At 46.5% G+C, this 21,211-nt stretch overlaps 1 protein-coding gene across 2 annotated transcripts; it reads left to right on the top strand.

Annotated features, from left to right (window-relative positions):
* The first annotated feature begins 1,549 nt into the window (after positions 1-1,549).
* Positions 1,550-18,790, top strand: GAMT (guanidinoacetate N-methyltransferase). Of its 2 annotated transcripts, none has more exons than XM_021009045.2 (6): positions 1,550-1,897; positions 11,956-12,101; positions 12,441-12,504; positions 14,056-14,123; positions 14,341-14,451; positions 17,130-18,790. In XM_021009045.2, the coding sequence occupies exons 1-6, from the start codon at positions 1,663-1,665 to the stop codon at positions 17,268-17,270; spliced, it is 765 nt and encodes a 254-aa protein (XP_020864704.1). In that variant the 5' UTR covers positions 1,550-1,662; the 3' UTR covers positions 17,271-18,790. The 2 variants fall into 2 exon arrangements, with proteins under 2 accessions (XP_020864704.1, XP_020864705.1); XM_021009046.2 differs by having other exon boundaries at positions 1,555-1,846.
* Positions 18,791-21,211: the final 2,421 nt, after the last annotated feature.

Here is a 21,211-nt window from a genome sequence, read left to right as displayed (position 1 = left end):
GGATAAGAAAACTAACTCCCTGGAGGCAACATAATGTAATAGACGAATGGAATACTGGGGATTTAGCCTGGCAGCCTCTTCTGCATGTGGCGGCTACATCATAGGGACTGAAGACCCTGAAAAGTCATATCACCCAAGTCCATTTCAACATCAGAAACGGATATGATTTTATTAGTGGAACTGACATAAAGAGGCATTATCATCTGGTTTGCTGCCATATCCTAAGGACTATGGGTCTTTTCCATCTGAATCTAAACTGAAACCTTCTGTGTTGTCTTCCCCGTTAGGATGTGAGCTCCTTGAGAGCAAGAACCATCTGACTTTTCTATTTATTTGCTAAATGATTAGCACACAGTAAGAGCTTTGCACATAGTAAGTGCTTAATAAATGCATTCTTCATTAATTCATTCGGGATAAAGAAGACCTGGGTTCAAATTTTGCCCTCTGACATTGGGGCAAGTTCATTAACCTCTCTGAACGTAGTTTCTTTGTCTGTAAAATGAGGGGGTTGAATGAGCTGGGCTTTGGAGCGCCTTCCAATTCTACATCTATGGTGTCCCATCTATGGAAGTATGTGCAAGGTATTGCGGTGGGCACTGGTTCTGTGTGCTCAGTAGATGTGCAATAGATTCAATGGAATACAACCAACGTTAATAGTGTCCACAACACTGTTCTAAGTGCTTTCCGAGGTGAGCTTTTTGCTATTTGGGAACCTACTCTGTATGGTCTGACCATCCTCTTGGACTCTTTTTCATGCACTATACCAGGCACAAGTGGGACCTTAGAAACCAATAATCCCAGCCCTTTATTTGACAAATGGGGAGACTGAAGCTGAGAGAGGGGAAACAGCTTGTGTAAGGTCGCACAGCAAGTAGGCGGCAGAGCCAGAATCTTCCCCTAAGTCTTCTGCCTCCTTCTGTGGTGTGCTTGACAGGTTCTAACACATTACTTCCCAACACGTACTCTTTAGCCCAGTGACAGTGACCTCCAGGCTGCTGCTGCTGCTACTGTTGGCAGCGGATAGAGCACTGGCCCTGGAGTCAGGAAGGTCTGCGTTCAAATACGGCTCAGATACTTACTAGCTGTCTGATCCTGGTCAAGTCGCTTCCACCCTATTTGCCTCAGTTCCTCATCTGTAAAAAAGGGGACACACTGGAGAAGGAAATGGCCCACCACTCCAGTATCTTTGCCAGGGAAACCACACAGAGTCGGAGATGACTGACCAACACCTTGAGGGCAGAGATTGTGTCTTTTTTGTCTTTGTACTGGACACAGAGTGGACGCTTTGAATACAACGGAACCGGGCCTCAGTTTCCCCATCTGTAAAAATGGGTTTATCATTCTTGCGCTCCCTGCTTGTAAAGGGCTCTAGGGAAGCTGAGAAATCATTTCCTTTCTTGAGCCCCTGTCTGAGGGGAAGGGAGGGAGCTGCACTTCCCTAAGGTTACAGCCAGGTGTCCCCTTTTTTCCAAAGCCTGGACTAGGGCTGGAGGAGGGGCGAGAGGCGGACCCGGTCCGGCACAGCCCGGCCGGGACTCCTTCCTTCTCCCTACCCCCAGCCCCCTGGCTCCTTGCCTGTGCTGGGCTCCCCGCCCCCGGCTATAAAGTCAGCTTCGCCAGCTTCTTGCCTCCAGAGCGAGGACTGACTGCCAGGACCCGATCATGAACGCAGACGCTGCCCCAGCGCCCATCTTCCAGGCAGGAGAGGACTGCCGGCCCGCTTGGCAAAAGGCGGACGCCGGCTACGATGAGCCCGACACGCACCTGCAGATCCTGGGCAAGCCGGTGATGGAGCGCTGGGAGACCCCCTACATGCACTCGCTGGCCGCCGTGGCCTCCTCCCGAGGTATCCGCCGGGCCCTCCTCTCCCAGGCCGCCCTCGGAGCGGATCCAAGCGGTCAGCTCCCAGGGAAGAGGAGGGGAGCCGGCAGAGAACCCCAGCGATGGGAAGAAGGGAAGGGGAGGGGAAAGAAGGTGCAGGGCAGGGTGTTGGGGGGCAGAATGAAGAGAAAGCTAGATGGGGAGTGCAAGGGCCTGAGTTCAAATCCCAGCCCTGCCCCCTCTCTTTCTGGCTGGGTGACCAGAGCTTGGACTGGCTTAGGACCCTTAATTCCGCTAAATCCAGTGATCACCAACTTTGAGTCTGTAAAAGTTACTTAACCCCAGTAACCTCCCCCATCCCCTTTCCTTATTTGTGGAAAGAGGGGATTGGACTATGGTCACTTCCATCTCCAAATCCCGAAGTGCGAGGACCTTAGGAAGTCCCAGCTAAAAGCGGTTTTAAGCCACAGGCCTGCTTAGCCCATCCTTGTAAAAAAACTTCAGCAGCTGCTTACTGGCTCTGGAGCCAGATTCCAAGTCCTCTCCGCGCAGCCTTCAAAGCCATCTCTAGTCGCGTGGGACAGGCTCTGAGGCAGTCAGGCTGGTCTGCCCCTCTAAAAGAAGCCTTACACCTGCTTCTAAAGCTTCTGAATCTTTACTCTGCTTGGAATCGCCTTGCTTCCTTTTTGGCTTAAAGCCCAGCTGGTGTAAAATCACCTCCTCCAGGAAGCCCTCCCACTCCTTACCCCACCAAGTGACTTGCCCGAGGTCACACAGCTAGTGTCTGAGGCTTCCAATGAACTCAGGTCTTCAGGACTCCATGGGGAGCCCTCCATCCACTGCCCCACTTAGCCACCTCCATGATCCCGTGTATTTTAATGCTCTGGGTTTAGGTCTTCTAGCTCCATAGCAGAAGACAGTGGAACTTATCTAAACTTTTCATTTTTATTTTGTGTATAGGTATATATGCACATATTGTCTCCCCCAATAGAATGTAATCTTGAGGGCAGAGATTGCTTTTTTTTTCTTTCTGTCTTTGTATTCCCAGAACCTAGCAAATGCCTGGCCCTTGGTAGGCACTTAATAAATGCCCACTCCTTGCTCTGTTGAACTTGGTATTTAGAAGGGAGGTGATTTGTCTTATAACATCTTCTATGTAAGAGGCAGAGCCTGGAGAAGGAAAACCTAGGAACAAATGGTACAGACCATGACATTGGGGACCATCCAGGGGTACCCACAGCTGGCCTGCGATACAAGGTCATATTCTTTGTCTTCCTAGAGCCTCTGTGCCTGGTTCTTTATTACAGATTTTGTGAAGATTAATCTTTCTAAAACACTCCAGCTCAAACATCTTCCATGGCTCCCATTGTCTATAAGAAAGAGTTTAAACGCTTATAATCAATCAGTTATGAGCATTTATTAAACACCTACTGTGTGCCAGGCACTATACCAGTAGATGCTGGAGATACAAAAACAAAGCATTCCCTGCCCTTAAGAAGTTTCTATTCTATTAAGAAATATTCTATCTGGGAAATCTACATGTATACAAATAATAGATGTTGTTCGACCTTCGTTTTTTGAAGAGGATTGACAACATTGATGAGGTCTAGAGGTTTAGGGGTGCTGGAACCCCCAAAATCATGTGGGCCCTGCCTGAAAGAGTTGAACCCAAATCTTTTAGCCAGAGAAAGTTTATTAGAGAAATCATACAGGCCAGACTCTTAAGGAATCTGAACATTAGTGATGCCCATAAAGATGGGTGGGTATGAGAAAATCTCAGTGTTTAAATGGGGGCCAGGGTGGATCTTATATACACTCGAGTAATTTTGGGTGGCCAGAGGAGGGGCTGGGCAGAGGATCTGGATGACTGGGGGAGGAGTCCAGAGAGAATTCTGATTGGAATGTCTGGGAGACACTGGGAATAGATAATGAAGGGAACTGGAAGGTTGAGGTTTGGATGGGGTCTGGATAAGATCAAAGGTGGGACTGGGGAGGGGCTTTCAAAGGGAGATAGGGAGAGTCGATTAGGAAAAGACAGGGAGTGGAATATAGCCTATATAGCCTCAGGTAATCATTTGAGACCAGAGTGAAGTTAAGGGTTTTCTGGGGCCCCATAGACAAATGGGAGGCAGATTCTTTTTGGGGCAAGGGTAAAGGTCTCTGCTTGGGCCCATACCTCATCAACATGAGGGAGATGTCTTGACTTGCACATGAATTGGATATAAATGAGGCAGAACTACACCAAGTCATCAGCCTCCTTCTTCCAGAGTCACCAAAGTCCAGTAGCCAGACCCAGGATGTTGCAGTGGGTGACCTTGACCTTTCTAAATTAAGGTCTTTCCTAGGTATCCAGCTGTCTGAGGCCACACCCATTCATTGACTAAGGCTGGGTAAGAGTTGAGATAAAAGATGGCTCAATTTACTATCACAAATATATCTATCTGGGAGGGGAAGACCTGAGTCTCTGGCCTGAACAGAAAACAGTTACTTTTTACACTCATTTGTAAGCCATCAGAGTCTAAACAGTGAGCCACTGAGGCTTGGGTTGGGGCTATTACTGGCCCTTCCATGAAAGCAAGAGTGATTGGGGTTTTAAGGTGGAGTCCCAGAAACTAAACCAGGGTTCTCCTGGTTCTTCTGAGGATCCCCTTGGCTTTACTCGCTGGGGCCGACTTAACATCTGTCTGGGCTTCCCCTTCCTTACTAAGCAAACTCTTTCCCTCATTCCCCCAGCATTGTGAGCTGCATGGTGTTTTATAATGATCTGTGGGTAATTTTTTTTTTTTTGCTTTTTGGTGAGGCAGTGGGGGTTAAGTGACTTGCCCAGGGTTGCACAGCTAGTAAGTGTCATGTGCCTGAGACTGGATTTGAACTCATGTCCTTCTGACTTCAAGGCCAGAATTCTATCCACTGTGCCACCTAGCTAGCTACCCAGGGGGGTAATTTTAATAAAATTAATGAGTCAACGTCAGGTGTAAGGTCCCAGAATTTCCATTTCACAGGTAGAAGAATACCGTCACTGTAATTTATAAAGTCTTCCTGTCCCAGGTCACAGGAATTAGAATTTCTCTTCCAGAGAAGGGGAAGAAGAATAGGGAAGGGAAAGAGCATTTATTAAGCCCTTACTCTGGTGTCAGGCACTGTGCTAAGTGCTTGAAAAACATTATTTCCAGGAGTTACCAATATCAATGAAATCATGGGTCCAGTCCTCAGCCCTTTATCTAATACTTGAAGGTTTATAAAGCACTTTAAATATAATTATCTCATTTGAACCTCCCAACACAATACCATTATTATATCAGTTTTATAGATGAGGAAATAGGCTGAGTGAGGTTAAGTGACTTTTCCAAGTGTATACAATAAGTGTCTGAGGCAGGATTTGAACCCCTGTCTTTCTGACTCTGACTTCAAGTCTTCCATTCTATCCACCATGTGATCAAGCTTCTTTAGAAATAAGAAAAGGGAGGGGCAGCTAGGTGGTACTGTGAATAGAGCACCAGCCCTGGAGACACTAGCTGTATGACCCTGGGCAAGTCACTTAACCCAGACTGCCTCAAAAAAAAGGGGGGGGGGGAAATAAAGGGCTGGAGGTTGGCTGACTTGAGTCATTAAACCCCAGCTTGGAAGACATGTGATTTGGGGCTGGCATGGGGAGGAGAGAAAAATGAAGGAAAAAACATCCAGAATACTAAAGAGAATTAGTAAGAGAAGAGAGGAAAAGAGGACCAAACATTGGCTCCTTCTGGAAACACCACACGGGCATCAATTTTCCAGCACCCAATTCCCACCTACAGTTTCTTTAGGGAAGAATGAAACAAAGATTTATTAAGCACCTACAATGTGCCAGGCACTGTGCAAAGCCCTTTACAAAGTGGGTGCCTGGAAGGCCAGCATCCTAGCTGTGTGGCTTGGACTTTATCCTGGGGGGGGATGGGGAGAGTTGGTGAAATGGGAGTAGAATAAGGGCAGCTCAGGACCTGGGACTGTCATAATTGAGGTGGGACAGACACTGAGCGAAAGCAGAAAGAGAGTGAGGAGGCAGATACTTAACTCTGCGCTCTGTAACAGAAAGAAAAGACATTTCAGAGGCAGTGGGGGGGTGCAGTTGAAAGGGCTCTGCGCCCCAGGAACAGGAAGACCTGAGTTTAAATTTGGCCTCCAACAGGTATTAACTGTGTGACCCTGGTCAAGTCACGTAACCTCTGTCTGCCTCCTTTTCTGTGCTGTAAAATGGAGATAGTAATAGCACCTACTTCCTAGAGTTGTATCAAATGAGAATATAATATAGACACTAAGTAAAATACAAGGGAATTGGGTGGTGGGGGATGCTGGAGGTCAGGAAGAGCCTCATGAAAGAGGGAGTGTTTCAGCTGAGCTTTGAAGAAGGCTTTGGATTGATTCAAGAAAGCAACAGCGAGGAAGGGAAACATTCCAGGTCTGGGAGGAGAGCCTGTATGTACAAGAGAGTGAAGAGATATTGTGCGTGAAGACCTGAGCTCCTTTCAAGCAGGATCAGTTCATTCTTTTTTCTTTTAAAGCCCCACCAGGGCTTAACAATGTGCCTGGCATGTAGTAGGTGTTTATCAATGCTTGTTTATTGATTGATTGAGGGTCAGCAAGTGGGTCCATTTGGCTGGCCCAGGGGTGGGGAACCTGCAGCTGTAAGGCCACATGTGGCCTTTAAGGCCCTTAAGTGCGGCCTTTTGACTGAATCCAAATTTTGTTCTGTAAAATCCAAATTTTGATTCTGTCAAAAGACTGCACTTAAGGACCTAAGAATTTAAGGCCGAAGGTTCCCCATCCCTGGGCTAGACGCAGGGTGCATGCATGAATGGGCGGGGGGCCTGAATAAGTATGCTGGGCTTGGAATGCTGCACAGAGAAGTCTACTTTTGGTCCTAATGATTAGGAAACCACTGGAGGCTTTTGAGTAGGGAAGTGAAGTGATCAGATCTGTGCTTGGCTTAGAGAAAGAGGTGGAGAATTAGGAGGACCGATCAGGGAAACTCCTAAGCACAGCTTTCATGATTTGGCCTCAGTTTACCTCTCTTGCCTTCTATACTAACTGCTCCTTTACTCTCTGTTTCTAACAGAGCATTCTTTGCTCAGACCATGCCTCTTGACTTCATCTCCTTTCTCTTTGCGTTTTTTTCTCTCTCTCCACAGCCCAACACCTTTAAGATCAAACTCATAGTCCCACCTCCTCCAGGAAGTCTTCCCTGATTCCCCCAGCCCATCTAGTTCAGAACTCTTAATTTTATATATGGGGTAAGTGAGCAGAGCTGGAAATAGCAGATAAACTGGAAGGAAACCCTGGGAAGAGAAATCAAAGTGAGAACCTGGATCTCAATAGTCCCAGGAATGTGGTCCCTAAGGGGGAGAGAGACCCCCAGCTGCTGAGATCCAGCCCCTGGGATACTCAGACCCACATCTTTACAAAAGTGGCCCTCACTGGGGAAGGGATCAGCACAGGAGGGGCTGGGTGGTTCCTCTTGCAGAGACGTTTATACAGAATGCAGACTCTGGACGATCTGAATTCAAATCCTGCCTCTTGTATTTGCTAGCTTTGTGACCCCCAGGCAGGTCATTTAACTGCTCTTAGCCTTGGTTTCCTCATCTATAAAATGAGATAATAATAGCACTTCTCAGCATTGCCGTTAAGCTCAAGTTAATATAAAGAGCTTTGTAAAATTTAAAGTACTATATAAATGTGAACTATTATTACTGAATGAATTAGGGAGAGACTGTCAACATCTGTGCTGGTGGATGAAGGGAGGCCTGCCTGCCTTTCCAGCATCATCATGTGCTTGTGTATGTATATACATAGATTTATGAATATAACATGTTGCACACAAATAGACACATATGTGTTTGCATGTAACACACATGTAGTGGTACCTCTCTGTCCTAAGGGCATAGATTTCAGAGGTGGAAGGTACCTCAAGTCATCTAGTCCCATGTCTCTCATTTTACAGTTGAGGACACTGAGGCCCAGAGATGTTAAATGTCTTGCCAAAGGTCACACAGATAGTATTGAGCCAGGATTTGAACTCAGGTCTTTTGGCTCCAAATCCAGCATGCCTTTCACTGAACTTCAATACCTCCCCAGTTAATAAAGGATCCTTTAAAGCAAAGCAGAGCAACAGCACAGACCAAGAGAAGCATCTAAATGTGAGAAAGCAGCAGGCGGTTTTTTTCCTTCTGGCACGTGACTGAGGTTGCTGGCTTGCTGCCCCACGGCTCCACTGTCCTGCCTTGCCGGGTGTGGGAGCACAGGCCTGCCAGTGAGGCAGCGGAGGCTGGTGGAAACAATGCTGGTTTTGAGTCCGGCGATTCGGGTTTGAATCTGTACTCCACCACCCGAGTGCCTGGCCATGTCACTGAGAAGTAATCAGGTTGGGTGACATACCCTCTAAAGTCCCTTCCAGCTCTGCATCTCTAATCTTAGGAGGCCACAGAGATCCTAGGAAGGATGGGTGTTTGTTGGAAGCTAGTGGATAGAGTGCTGGAACCTCTGTCAGGAAGATCTGAGTTCAAGGTCAGTCTCAGACACTGCTAGCTGTGTGACCTTGGGCAAGTCACTTAACCTTGCTCATCTATAAAATGGGGATAATACTAACAGCACCTTCTTCCTGGGGTTGTTGTGAGGACCAAAGGAGATAATATTTGTAAAGCGTTTTGCAAACCTAAAATGCTATATGAATGCTAGCTGTTATTATCCCCATTGAAAAAGTTCCCCTTTTCAGTTAGCTTCCCAAGGGAGATTTAGGGGATATGTCCAAGGTCCCTATTCTTTTCTCTCCAGAATCCAGCCCCTTTCCCACTTAGACTAAGAATCATTGAGGGGTAAGGAGCACGTCTGGCTGGTTGTCCCTGTGTCAGGTGCTAAGAGAAGCCCTGGCTAAAGGGGACATAGCTCCTTAACCTGAGGGCCCCCCAGTCTGACATCCTGGGTTCTAAGGGCCCTCCCAACTCTGACATCCTGGGTTCTAAGGGCCTTCCCAGCTCTGACATCCTGGGTTCTAAGGGCCCCCAAGCTCTGACATCCTGAGTTCTAAGGGCCCCCCAGCTCTGACATCCTGTGCTCTAAGGGCCCTCCCAGCTCTGACTTTCTGGGAGAAGTTCTCTGATGCCAGATGAGAGCTGGCTGATAGGGATTTGCATAGATAGGGGAGGGCATTCCAGCGGGAGGGGATTCGTACTATGGACCATGTGGAGGCAGGAATGAATTCTGGTTGCACTTTAGAAACTGCAAGCTACCCCTTTCCCCTCCTCCTTGCCCCTGGGCCAGTTCCTTCCAAGTAAAGGAAAGTGGGATCTGTCTGCAGTCCCAGCCCTGCTCCCTTCCCCAAAATAGCTTCTGTGTAAAAGGAGCCCTCAGGACCCAGGGCCTCCCACTTGTGCTCCCTTGTCAGTAGAAGAGACAGATGGGGGTTGGGGGGTGGGGAGCTGCTCCGGCCTGGGGCTGGAGGGTAAACTAGGCCTGCAGGAACCCCTGGAAATAGCCAGGCAGAGACCCCAGAGCTTCCTCCCAGAAGGTACTGGTGGCTTTGGGCAAATGTGCCCTCCCCAGCTCTGGTACACCTTAGCTGTCTTGGCAGTCTGCCCGCTAAGCATTTCCTGACGACCTCCCAAATGTTCTCGGCCTGTCCCAGGGTCTGGGGAGAAGATAGATGAAAAAACCAAGGCAGTTTGGTGTAGTGGAGAGAGCCTTGGTACTAAGAGCTGACAGATACCTTAGTGGTGATGGGGATCCTGGGGAAACAGAATTCGAACCCAGCACTCCGCACTCGGTGAACTTTCCATTACTTTCTTGGCTCCTTGTGGCAAGTATTTTTATTCTTATTTTATAGATTGGGAGATGGAGAATCTGAGAAATTTAGTAAATTGCCTAAGAGCATGCAATGAGGCTCACCGTGCCACGAAGCCTCAAAGGAGTTGAGAGACCCATGCTCTAGTTTCAACTCCACCACTGAGGTGCTTTTTGAGAATGAGCAAGTTACATCTCCTGTTTGGGCCTCCGTTTACCTACCTGTAAAATGAGAGAGTTGAACTAGACAATCTCTAAGGGATCTCCCAACTGTGACATTCTGGGGCCTTCCCAGCTCTGACATTCTCAGTTCCAAGGAGTCTCCTAGAACTGCTGTCCTACACTTTCAAGTTCCTGTGAGCTCTGTTGCAGCCAACCTAGCCTCTGTCTCTTCCCTACATACAACACTCCACCTCTCCTGTCTGTGTCTTTGACATGCTTTCTGTTCCCTAGGGGCTTTCTTCCTCCCCTGCCTCCCACACAAGGCCTTTCCTGATCCTGCTTCCCACTTGTCAGAACTCTATCCTTCCCTCCTGAAATTACTTGGTATTTTACTTATGTGTATGCATGGTGTATCCTCTCAGTTGAATGTAAACTCCTGGAGGGCAGGCCCTGGTTTGTTCCTATGTATCCCCCAGTCTCCAACACAGTGTCTTACACAGACTAACCATTTCTTTCTCTCTCTCTCTCTCTCTCTTTCTTTCTTTCTTTCTTTCTTTCTTTCTTTCTTTCTTTCTTTCTTTCTTTCTTTCTTTTTCTTTCTTCCTTCCTTTCCCTCTCTCTCTCTCTCTCTTCTCTCTCTCTCTCTCTCTCTCTCTCTCTCTCTCTCTCTCTTTCTCTCTCTCTCTCTCTCTCTCTCTCTCTCTCTCTCTCTCTCTCCCTTTCTTCTTTCTTTTTTTTTTGGCAGTTGGGGTTTAGTGACTTGTCCAGGGTCATACAGCTAGTATCAAGTGTTTGATCTGAGGCCACCTTTGAACTCAGGTCCTCCTGACTTCAGGGCCTGTACTCTATCCGCGGCACCACCTAGCTGCCCCCAGACTAACCATTTCTAATGATTATTATTTGTTGAATGAATTTGATTCTGTGTTCTGTGACTGGCTCTAAGAGCTCACTTTGTGTGTGGGGGACAAGACTCCTGTCACCTATGCATTAACAAACAACATAGGGCAATATAACTAGGTGACAGATGGCAGAGCATTATTGGTCATAAGTACCTTAAGGGTGGAGAGAAGGGAGAACTCTGTTGAGGGGTGGGGAGTGTTCAGAGAAGGCACCTGGGAGGAGGTGGGATTTGAAGGATAGATTGGGTTTACTTAGGTAGAGAGTGAATGAATGGATAAAAGGTCATTCTAAGGCACCTACTGTATGCCTGATACCATGCTAGGTGCAGGGAGGTGGGCACGGATACTAATATAAAAGTGAGAGGGTCCCTGCCCTCGTGGAGTTTATGTCCTACTAGGAGGAGGCGACCCAAGGGAGGGATGGCAGAGAAGGTAGTCAGGGTCTGGGTGGTCACAGGAATGGTGACTGGAGCCACTGACCCGTCTTGCATTTTTCCAGAAGCATTTGACTTGTTTCCTGTTCCCAGAGCAAGAATTAGGGGTGGGATGGGGGAGAATGCCTGAGGTAGATGGGACTTGGAGGATGGGATGAAAAGAGAGGTCTGAGGGCAGTCAGCCTCCCTGAATCGGATGGATTTTTGGCTCCATCGCCAATCAAGCTGGCTGGGCCCTAGGGCGGAGCGGAGAGAGGAGGAGCTAAGACTTTCTAGGCCCTGGGAATATCCAAGACAGAATTTCAGAGGTTATCTAGTCCAAGCCCTTATTTTTCAGGAGACTGAGGCCCACTGAAGTGAGGAGACTTGTCAGGAGTCAGTCATTGTCAGAGACTGAACTCAAAACTAGAACCCACGGACAGCTAGGTGTCGAAGTGAATAGAGCACTGGCTCTGGAGTCAGTAGGACCTGAGTTCAAATTTGGCCTCAGACACTTGACACTTACTAGCTGTGTGACCCTGGGCAAGTCACTTAACCCCAACTGCCTCACCAAAATCAAAACAAAACAAAACCTAGAAGCCAACTGAAAATTGGAACTGTTCCTCTCCCTCTTTCTGCTATTCCTGCCTCTTTCCTGTGGGGTATAGGGCAAGCAGAGGGGAAAGGGACAAGCCATACCTGGTAAACATGCGGAATTTTTATTGGAATCAAGCCTCAATTCCCACAAGATTGGGGGTGGACTTTAAACTCCTCTCCAGCAGGAGATGCCTGGTGGCTCCCTGGGGCCTTGGTGGACTCTGGGTTACTTTTCCCTCTGCCTCCTATCCCAGGGGGAAGGGTCCTGGAGGTCGGCTTTGGGATGGCCATCGCGGCCAGCAAGGTCCAGGAAGCCAACATCGAGGAGCATTGGATTGTTGAATGCAATGATGGCGTCTTCAAGCGGCTACAGGAGTGGGCCCAGCATCAGCCTCACAAGGTAGCTGTTGGGGCTCTGCTGGGAGGGATATCCTGTCCTGGGTGGGCTCACTCATAGCATACCTGTAATGGCTCACTAGCCCTTGGGACGGCCTCTTGGGCCCTGTCGAAGGAAGGGAGGAATGGAAAGGAAGTAAGTGTTTATTAAGCACCTACTATGTGCTAGGCCTGTGCTAAGTGCTTTACAAATACCACCCTGGGAGGTAGGTGGTGTCGATATCCCGTTTTATAGTTGTGGGAAACTGAGGCAGACAGCGATGAAGCGACTTGCCTGGGGTCACACAGCTTGGAAGTGTCTGAGGCTGGGTTTCATCTCTCTTTTCTCTCTCCTCTTCCTAAGGTCGTCCCCTTGAAAGGCTTGTGGGAAGAGGTGGTGCCCAACCTGCCTGATGGACATTTCGATGGTGAGAAAGCACAAAGAGGCCCTAAAGGGAATAAAAGTAACAACTACAACGATGATGAGAGTTATTTATGTATCGCCTGAAGGTTTTCAGAACACTTTCCAAAAGATCTCATTTAATCCTCACAACAACCCTGGGAGGCAGCTGCTATTATCCCCATTTTATAGATGAGTAAACTGAGGCACACCTCGGTTAAGTGATTTGCTTGGGGCTCACAAAACTAGTAAATGTCTGAGGTCACATTTGAACTCGGGTTTTCCTGACTCTAGGTCCAACACTATCCATTAGGACAGCTGGACAATTAGCTCTCCAGGAGGGGTGATGGGACAGCCGTCTGTGGGTAGGTCTGGGGAAATGATTAGTCCCAACTGTTGTCGTTGCTTGAAATTCTGCCATTGTGGTATTATCCCTTTGGGTTAAAGCACTGACTCCAGGAAAGACTCCTGCTCCAAGGCCCTAGGGAAAGAGTTAATGTATTAATGCTGCCTCCCTCCCCAGCCTTGTTACTATTGGGAGCTTATGACCTTGGCCCTGTTTACACCAGGCTCCCTCCTACCACTCTGTATCTCCACGAGTCAACATAGTTACCCATTAGATGGGGGCCACATTAAGGAAAAAAGGCCTTATCGCTGCCAGAATCTCCTAAGGTCCTGGAATGTCATTTATTTATAAGTTCAGGGACAGATTTAAAAATGCTTCTAGGTTTTTGGTTTTGGGTGGTTTTTTTTTGTAAAGGACTGAAAATAGTAAATCAGTCCTGTTTGCCTGGAGTTAACAGGCTAAGTATTTTAAGTAATTGTAAGAAGCACTTTTGGTCCAAATGAACACGTAATGAAAAAGTATTCCTTTCCTCTTGTTACAAAGGTGGAATATTATCAGGTGAGAATACATGCAGAAAAAGCCCTTGACAAAAGGCAATACTCATTTATCCTAAAATAACAAAAAAAGTCCTACAAAGCATAGGCATAGAAAGATCTTTTAAAAACTATGATGAGAAATATATATATGTATATATACACATACACATGCATGTGTACATACAGATACACGCACATATGTATGTATGTATGTATAAAACCCAGAGCTAACATTTTTAACAAGGAAACCCAACCAGCTTTCTCAAGAAATATAGAGGAGCAAAGCAAGGATGTCCCTTTTCCCCCACTGTTATTTGCTATAGTTCTACAAATGCTCAAGATAGTAATATGAAAAAGAAATTAAAATCACAAGAATAGGTAAAGCAGAGACAAAAGTATTCTTATTTGTGGGTAACAAGGTGGTTTACTTAGAAAACCCTGGAGAATTAGCAAAGAAAATAAACAAGAAAATTAAGAGCTTTGGCAAAGTAGTAGGATACAAAATACAAAATTGTCAAATGTGGTCACTATATCATTTGTTTTTGCAAAATTGTTTTCTTTGTTACAAGATACAGTTTAGTCCTGGGTAAGAGGTGAGGGGCTGTCACACGTACTCAGAAATGTGAAAATCAAAGGCAGTCCCATATGACATTTTTAAAGAATAAACAAAGTTAAAAGCATTGTTTCTCTGGAACAGGAATTCTGTATGACACCTATCCCCTCTCTGAGGAAACCTGGCATACCCACCAGTTCAACTTCATCAAGGTAAGGCGGTGGCATCGGCCTTCACCTATGAACATAACTCCTTAACGCTGTCAGCAGGCCAAAGTTTGAAGTTCGGGGTGGTCTCCAGAAGCAGGGATGGGTTTGTACCTGAGGCATCTGTGTCCTTTTATCCTTTGTGACCTAGGGCATTGGTGAGATAGGTGAAAAGGGGGCTGGGGCTGGGGCTCATTAAGACCTTGCCTTTCCACCTTGACAGGCTCACGCTTTCCGATTGCTGAAGCCTGGGGGTGTCCTCACTTACTGCAATCTGACGTCCTGGGGAGAACTATTGAAGACCAAGTACACGGATATCAAAAAGATGTTTGAGGTGAGGGATGAACCTGGGCCCCGCCACCACCCCACCCTGCCACACATGACCACCCACAATCCACCCTCTGTTATCATCTCCCTGCTTCCTCTCCATACATCTGTGTTTGCATAGGGAGGATCACAGGGTGTGTGAAAAAGCGCCCTGGCCTGTAAGTCAGACAGGATTCTAGTCCTGGTGTTGTAACTCACCCTGTGATTAACCTTAGCTTAATTATTTCTCTATGGGCCTCAGTTTCTCCTCCATAAAAGGAGGGATTAGACAAGTTGATTTCTGAGGTCTGACATTTGGTGTCCTAGGTTGGCATGTTCAGTCGATAGCTTGGTGGCGCATAGATAGAGCGCCTGCCCTGAAGTCAGGAAGACTCCTTTCCCTGAGTTCAAATCCAGACTCAGACACTTCCTAGCTGTGTGACCCTGGGAGAGTCACTTCATCCTGTTGGCCTCAGTTTCCTCATCTGTAAAATGAGCTGGAGAAGGACATGGCGAACCACTCCAGTATCGTTGGCAAGAAAACCTCAGATGGGTCATGAAGAATGACAATGTCCCTCCCAACTATGTGGTACAGTAGAAAAAGCAGTGGACATGGGTGCAAGTCTTGTGTCTGACATTATGTAACCTTAGGCAACTTACTTTCCCTGGATCTCAGTTTCTTAATGACAAGTTAAAGGGGTTGAATCAGATGGCCTCTGAGATCCTTTCCAGTTCTAGATCTGTGATCCTTATAATTCTTAAAATTCTGTGTTCTAAGCTCCTTCCCACCACCTCTGATATTCAGTATTCTAAGCTGCCTCCCAGCCCTGACATTCTGTGTTCTAAGGTCTCTCCCAGCTCTGACATCCTGTATTCTAGTGTCCCTCCTAGCCCTAACATGTTCTAAGGTCTCCCCCAGCTCTGACATCATGTGTTCTAATGTCCCTCTTAACCCTGACATCATATGTCCTAAGAACCCTCCCAGCTCTGACATCCTGTGTTCTAAGGACTCTCCCAACTCTGACATTCTGTGTTCTAAGGTCTCCCCCAGCTCTGACATCATGTGTTCTAAGGTCTCCCCCAGCTCTGACATCCTGTGTTCTAAGGGCTCTCCCAGTTCTGACATCATGTGCTCTAATGTCCCTCTTAACCCTGACATCATATGTCCTAAGAACCCTCCCAGCTCTGACATCCTGGGTTCTAAGGTCTCTCCCAACTCTGACATTCTGTGTTCTAAGCTCTCTCCCAGCTCTGACATCCTGTGTTCTAAGAACTCTCCCAGCTCTGACATCCTATGTTCTAAGGGCTCTCCCAGCTGTGCCATTGGAAGCAAAGATGAAGTCTCTGAATTCAGGGGCAGTATCCAGAGATGCAAGCATGCTTCAGATGTTTGCCTTCATCCTTCCCTAATAAGAACAATAATAACAGCTCATATTTCTCTACTGCTTTTCTGGTTTACAGAATACTTTAAAAAAAAAAAGGGGGGGGCAGCTAGGTGGCATAGTGGATAGAGCACTGGCCCTGAAGTCAGGAAGACCTGAGTTCAAATTTGGCATCAAACCAAACACTTGACACTCACTAGCTGTGTGACCCTGGGAGAGTCACTTAACCCCAATTGCCTAAAACAAAAACAAATGAAAACAGAATACTTTCCCAATCATTCTCTTAGACAATTATAGACAATAGAGCTGAAGTGGACCCTCAAGGAGATTTATTGATTAGCCAAGGTCATGGTGTCATAGATTTAAAGTAGGACAGTATCTTAGAAGTCAAGTCCAACATCATCATTTTACAGATAGGGAAACTGATGTCCAGAGTAGTTAAATGAATGACCCAAGGTCACACAGATCATAAGTGTCAGACTCTTATAACATCACAGATTGAGAGAGGGAAGGGAACTTCTAGGTTGTTCAGTCCATCCCTTCCCCCTCATTTTGACAGTTGAGGAAACTGAGGCCCTAAGATATTCAACAAGGTAGTAAGTTGCAGAACCAGTATTTGAACCCAGGTTCTCCAATCCAGCACCCCTTCCACTACTCCATGTTATGTCCTTTATTCAGGGACTCACCTACCTAACAAGAGGCTTACAGCTGCCCCCCCCCCCCACAAAGGATGACTGGTTTGTTTTATTTTTAGCCACATTAATTCATTTAAGATGTGGAGGGGTTGCGATCTGTTGGTACTGAGATACCAGTGCTAACAAATTCATAGATTCTTTAAATCTTAAAGATTGAACAGATAACCAAACTTTTATTGTTTTCTGGTTTTCATCCTCAAAGGATGGCTTCATGGAGAACATGTCACCCTCTGTAATGTCCATGTCCTCCAAACACCTCTCCCTTTTCGTTAGCAAAGACTCACGACGAGTCTTTCCTCCTGATGTCATTTCTCTTAGGGGCCTACATAAGCTCAGAGGGTCATACATCTAGAGCTGGAGGAGACCTTAGAAGTCTTCCAGATGAGTTAAACTTGTCCAAGATCCTAGAGATCATCAGTGGCAGACCCCACATTTAGCCCAGATTCTTTAACTCAGAGAATCGCCATTTTAGCTCAATTAGGAAAGGGAACCAGAAGTCAAGAGCAGAGAAACCACTTGTCTCAAATCCCATGGGGAGTAAATGGTCCCCTGCCTCAGGCCCACCAGATGTATTTTTACAGTGTACCTCCCGGAGGATGACCCGGCCCTTTCTTTCTGTTGCCGCTTAGGAGACCCAGATCGCAGCCCTGGTGGAGGCAGGTTTCAAGAAGGAGAATATCAGCACCACTGTGATGGACCTGGTGCCCCCCAAGGAATGCCGCTACTACTCCTTCCCCAAGATGATCACCCCTACAGTCGTCAAACACTGAGGGCACCCAGCTTCCTCTTCCTCCAGGCTGACCCTGGAATGGGGGCACCAAGGGCTCTCTGGCCTGCCAGGGCTAGAGCCTAGGAATGCTCAGTAGATCTCGGCCAACTTCTTAACAGGACTTGACAGGGGAACTTGTCACAAGAAGAGAAGCAGAGAGCAAGCAGGGGACTGAGGGACTCTCTAGGCCTGTCTCCTCACGCAAGGCCTCAAGGGTGGCAAAGAGGCTTCTGTTTCAATACAACAAACACCTTAAGTTCTGGGCAGAGCCCAGTGCTAGAAGTCAAGGCTCAGGGTTTTCCTGCTTTTTGATTTGTCTACCATCTCAGTCCTTGTAAGCTTCTTGGAGCCTTTATTTGTTTCATCTATAGAATGGGTGTATGTGCCTGCTTGACAGGAACTGGCTACCTTCAAAGGTAATAATCAGGCTACCTAAATGGAAATTTCTTATGCAAAAGCTTCTGCAAGGTATTGCTTTAAGAAAATGCCTCTCTTGGTTAGTAAGTGCCCATAATGTGCTTCTTGGTGCAGGAGAAGTACAGGGAAGTCCAGAGCTTGGCCCCCTGCCTTTGAGGGGCTTGTACCCCATTTGAGATAGGGGGTTGATAATCCAAGAGTGAGTCCAGGGGCCAAATGCTCATGTCCTGGGCTTCCCCCTCATTCCAGGGCTTCAAAGAGTCAATGTCTACTTGTTGGGGATGGGATTCCTGCTCAGGTTATAGCTGAACTAGATTGCATGGTCCCTGAGGTCCCCATAGCATCCCTTGAGGGCAGGGAAAATATTTTTATCTTTCTCTGTATCCTCAGGGCTTAGCACAATGCCTGACACTTAGTACTTAATACATGTTTGTTGACTAACACCTTTCCTTTGAGATAGAGGTAGAGCAAAGAGTAGCCCCATTTTATAGATGACAGAGAGGCATTGTATCTACTAGACAGTAGCCAGAGCTGGCCTTGGAGCCTGGAAGACCCGGATTCAAGTCTCACCTCTGATGTATACTGGCTTTTGCAACTCTGGCCAAGTCATGAAACCTAGTTACTCTAGGCTTCTCCTTCAGACTAAGCAGTAGACCCACATTGGTAGAGGAAGTTTGGTCAATGGAGAGTTCCTTTTAATGGATAAAATCAGAGGTTCAGTCCCTATCCCTTTATAGGTGAAGAAACTGAGAAGTGATTTGTCCACAGCCACTAAAGACGGAGCTAGGATCTGAACTCGGGTCTCTTGCTGCCCAGTATTCTATCAACCTGAGGTCCAGAGGTTGAGGGACTCTAGGCCCCCAGCATGTTCCACTACACTGTTTCTTCCATTTCAGTCTGTTTCCCTGTTTAAGTCCATTTGGAACTTATACACTAACTAATACACTGTGAGGTCCCCCTGCATCCTTTATTTAGATTTTGGTGCTCTTCAGACCAGGTGCTCTGCTGGGGTGCCAGAGGTCCACTGGGGAAAGGGAAGGCCCTGCACCTTCTCAGTTGTAGCAGAAAGCCTGCTGGTCAAATAATAAAGGAATTCTGACCTCAGCTACAGTCCAGGTTTCCTTCTTGACTCTTGAACTGTTGATGCAAGCAGTGTGTGTATGTGTGTAGGGAAGGGAAGAATGAAGAAATGTGGGGATAGGAGAGATTGGGGAGAAGAATGGAGAGAGAAGGTATGAAAGATGAGAAAGGGAAGGGAGGAGAAAGCAAGGGGAAAGAGAAATGAGCAGCAGGGATACAATAAAGCAAATGGGCCTTTGAGGGCAGTTCTAGCAGAAAACTTATCCAAAGGATATAAGATCCTTCCCACCCTGATGGTCCTTCCCATCTCTACTCAAACCCATCCCATTGCCTAATCCTTCTGTTAAAGAAATGACTACCAGGACTCTGCCCACTGCAAGCCCATTGATACATCCAGCCATGTGAGAGAGACTCCTTGAGAGTCTCTGGACAGTGAGACTCAAGATGGTGCAAAGTACAATGTTTTAGTTGCTATCTTGTGCTTTCACATCAACCTAAGTTTTCCCCTTTATTCCTTGATGTTGGGAAAGACTGGAGGTAAAAGAAAAAGGGGATGGCAGAGGATGAGATGAGATGGATAGTGTCATGGAAGCAATGCACGTGAGCTTGGACAGAGTTTGGGAGATACTACAGGATAGAAGGGCCTGGTGTGGTATGGTCCATGGGGTCATGAAGAGCTGGACATGACTAAATGACTCCCAGATGAAAAAGAATTTTTTAAGAAAACACCTCTTTTATTTTCAGCTTTTGTTCAAAAACACTACCTTCTAGCCTGCTCTTTCGTACCCACCTTTTTCCATTTGCCTCAATTTCTTTTTTAAATTTTTTATTAATTTATTTTTAATTTTCAACAATCACCTCCATATGCTTTTTTTCCCTCCCCCTCCCCAAGGCGGTGTGCAATCTGATATAGGCTCTACATATATTAAACGTATATTAAACGTATTTTCACACCAGTCATGTTTTAAGGAAGAATTAGAACCAATAGGAGGAACCACAAGAAAAAGGAAACAAAACAGAAGGGAAAAAAAGTGAAAATAGTATCTTCAATCTGCATTCAGACTCCATAGATCTTTCTCTGGATGTGGGCAGCATTTTCCATCATGAATCTTTTGGAGATAAAAGAATTTTTTTAAGAAAAAAAGGTGCAGAAGAGAAAAAAAAATCAGCTAAACTCATGAAAACACTAAAAAAAAAATCTGAAAAGCTAGGTGATTTTCCACACCCACAAAGGGAGATGTCTTCTCTCTCTGGGACCATGTTTGCTTCTTTGTAATTCTGCAACACGAATTTCTGTCTCGTTGTTGTTGTTACTGTTCAAAGCACAACTTTTTATAATCTTGGGAAACCAGTATCAAAGGGTGGAAGATGGCTGCAGGGAGGACAGGGCATAAACGAGTGGACAGAACCATGCTCAAATGGGAATTGCGGAGGGCTTGCAAATTGGGAGCCTGCAAAGTATTCTTAGAAAGGTAAAAACATGAACAGATGATGGCTTAATAAAAATCAAACAAACAAGTAGCACAAAACCTTCACTGGCTGGCCTAAAGATAAGGCCTTTTCCATGGTCCTCCAGGGCTGCCATGCGCTTTGTGCTAGAAGTATCACAAAAAGGCCTGCAGTCTGGACTCCTGACTCCTCATTACTCAGGCCACATCATAGATCCTGCTCACATTTCCTGCCTTCGGTAACAGAGTTCTAGGTTTCCTCCTCTGGTTGGCAGGGTCCTCTTTCTCCCTTGGCATCCTTAACTTTTGAATGCCAAGTTGGTGGCAAGGTCTCTTAACAGTATTGGTAGTCAGTGAGGTCACTTCAGGAGCTTCTTTCAAAAGCTGACCTCTTATTCTGGCCGAGGTTTAAAGAGAGTGATACGATGATCTTCATTTTCATATCTCTGTTTTCTTCAAAATAACCCTGTGAGGCAGGCAGTAACAATTAAAGACAGTGCCTGGATTATAACCTGGCAGTGGGTTAGGTATCCCACAGACTTGGTCCATTGGCATATTTATAAGCTAGGCCTAGAACTGAGATCAGGTGGGATGATTTCCTTCCAAAACGGCATGACTTATCTCTCAGGAAAACCTTACTACATCACTAATAGGCTTCAAGTGATGCTACATTGTCACAAATTATGAAACACAGCATGATCTTGAAAGAATCAGTTACACATGATGTCAAAAGGCAATGGAGAGACGTGGGCAGTGTGTACACTGACAGGCTGCCGTATCTGACTGATAATGGCATATGTGGGAGGAGCGGTATAAATTACTCCAAGGATATTACTGACTGGAGTAAAGTGGGCTAGCCTGTAGTCACTGGTATCCCCGACTATTAAAAGAACCAGAGGACAGACCTCAGGGAAAATTCATGGGAATAAGTGGACAAAAGCCAGGTAGGATAAATGTAGGGATCATGGGCCACATAGAGGAATGGGGTCCCCACACC

This window comes from Phascolarctos cinereus, unplaced genomic scaffold (assembly GCF_003287225.1).
Source record: "Phascolarctos cinereus isolate Bilbo 61053 unplaced genomic scaffold, phaCin_HiC Scaffold_4;HRSCAF=312, whole genome shotgun sequence".
Lineage (NCBI taxonomy): Eukaryota > Metazoa > Chordata > Mammalia > Diprotodontia > Phascolarctidae > Phascolarctos > Phascolarctos cinereus.
The sequence above is the reverse complement of the archived record's forward strand: the minus strand, read 5'-3'. Positions and strand labels throughout refer to the sequence as shown.

Coding starts and splice junctions, on each gene's coding strand:
- GAMT (XM_021009045.2), top strand. CDS start 1,663: ATGAACGCAGACGCTGCCCCAGCGCCCATCTTCCAGGCAGGAGAGGAC. Junction 12,505..14,055: donor GCCTGATGGACATTTCGATG/GTGAGAAAGCAC, acceptor TCTCTGGAACAG/GAATTCTGTATGACACCTAT. Junction 14,124..14,340: donor ACCAGTTCAACTTCATCAAG/GTAAGGCGGTGG, acceptor CCACCTTGACAG/GCTCACGCTTTCCGATTGCT.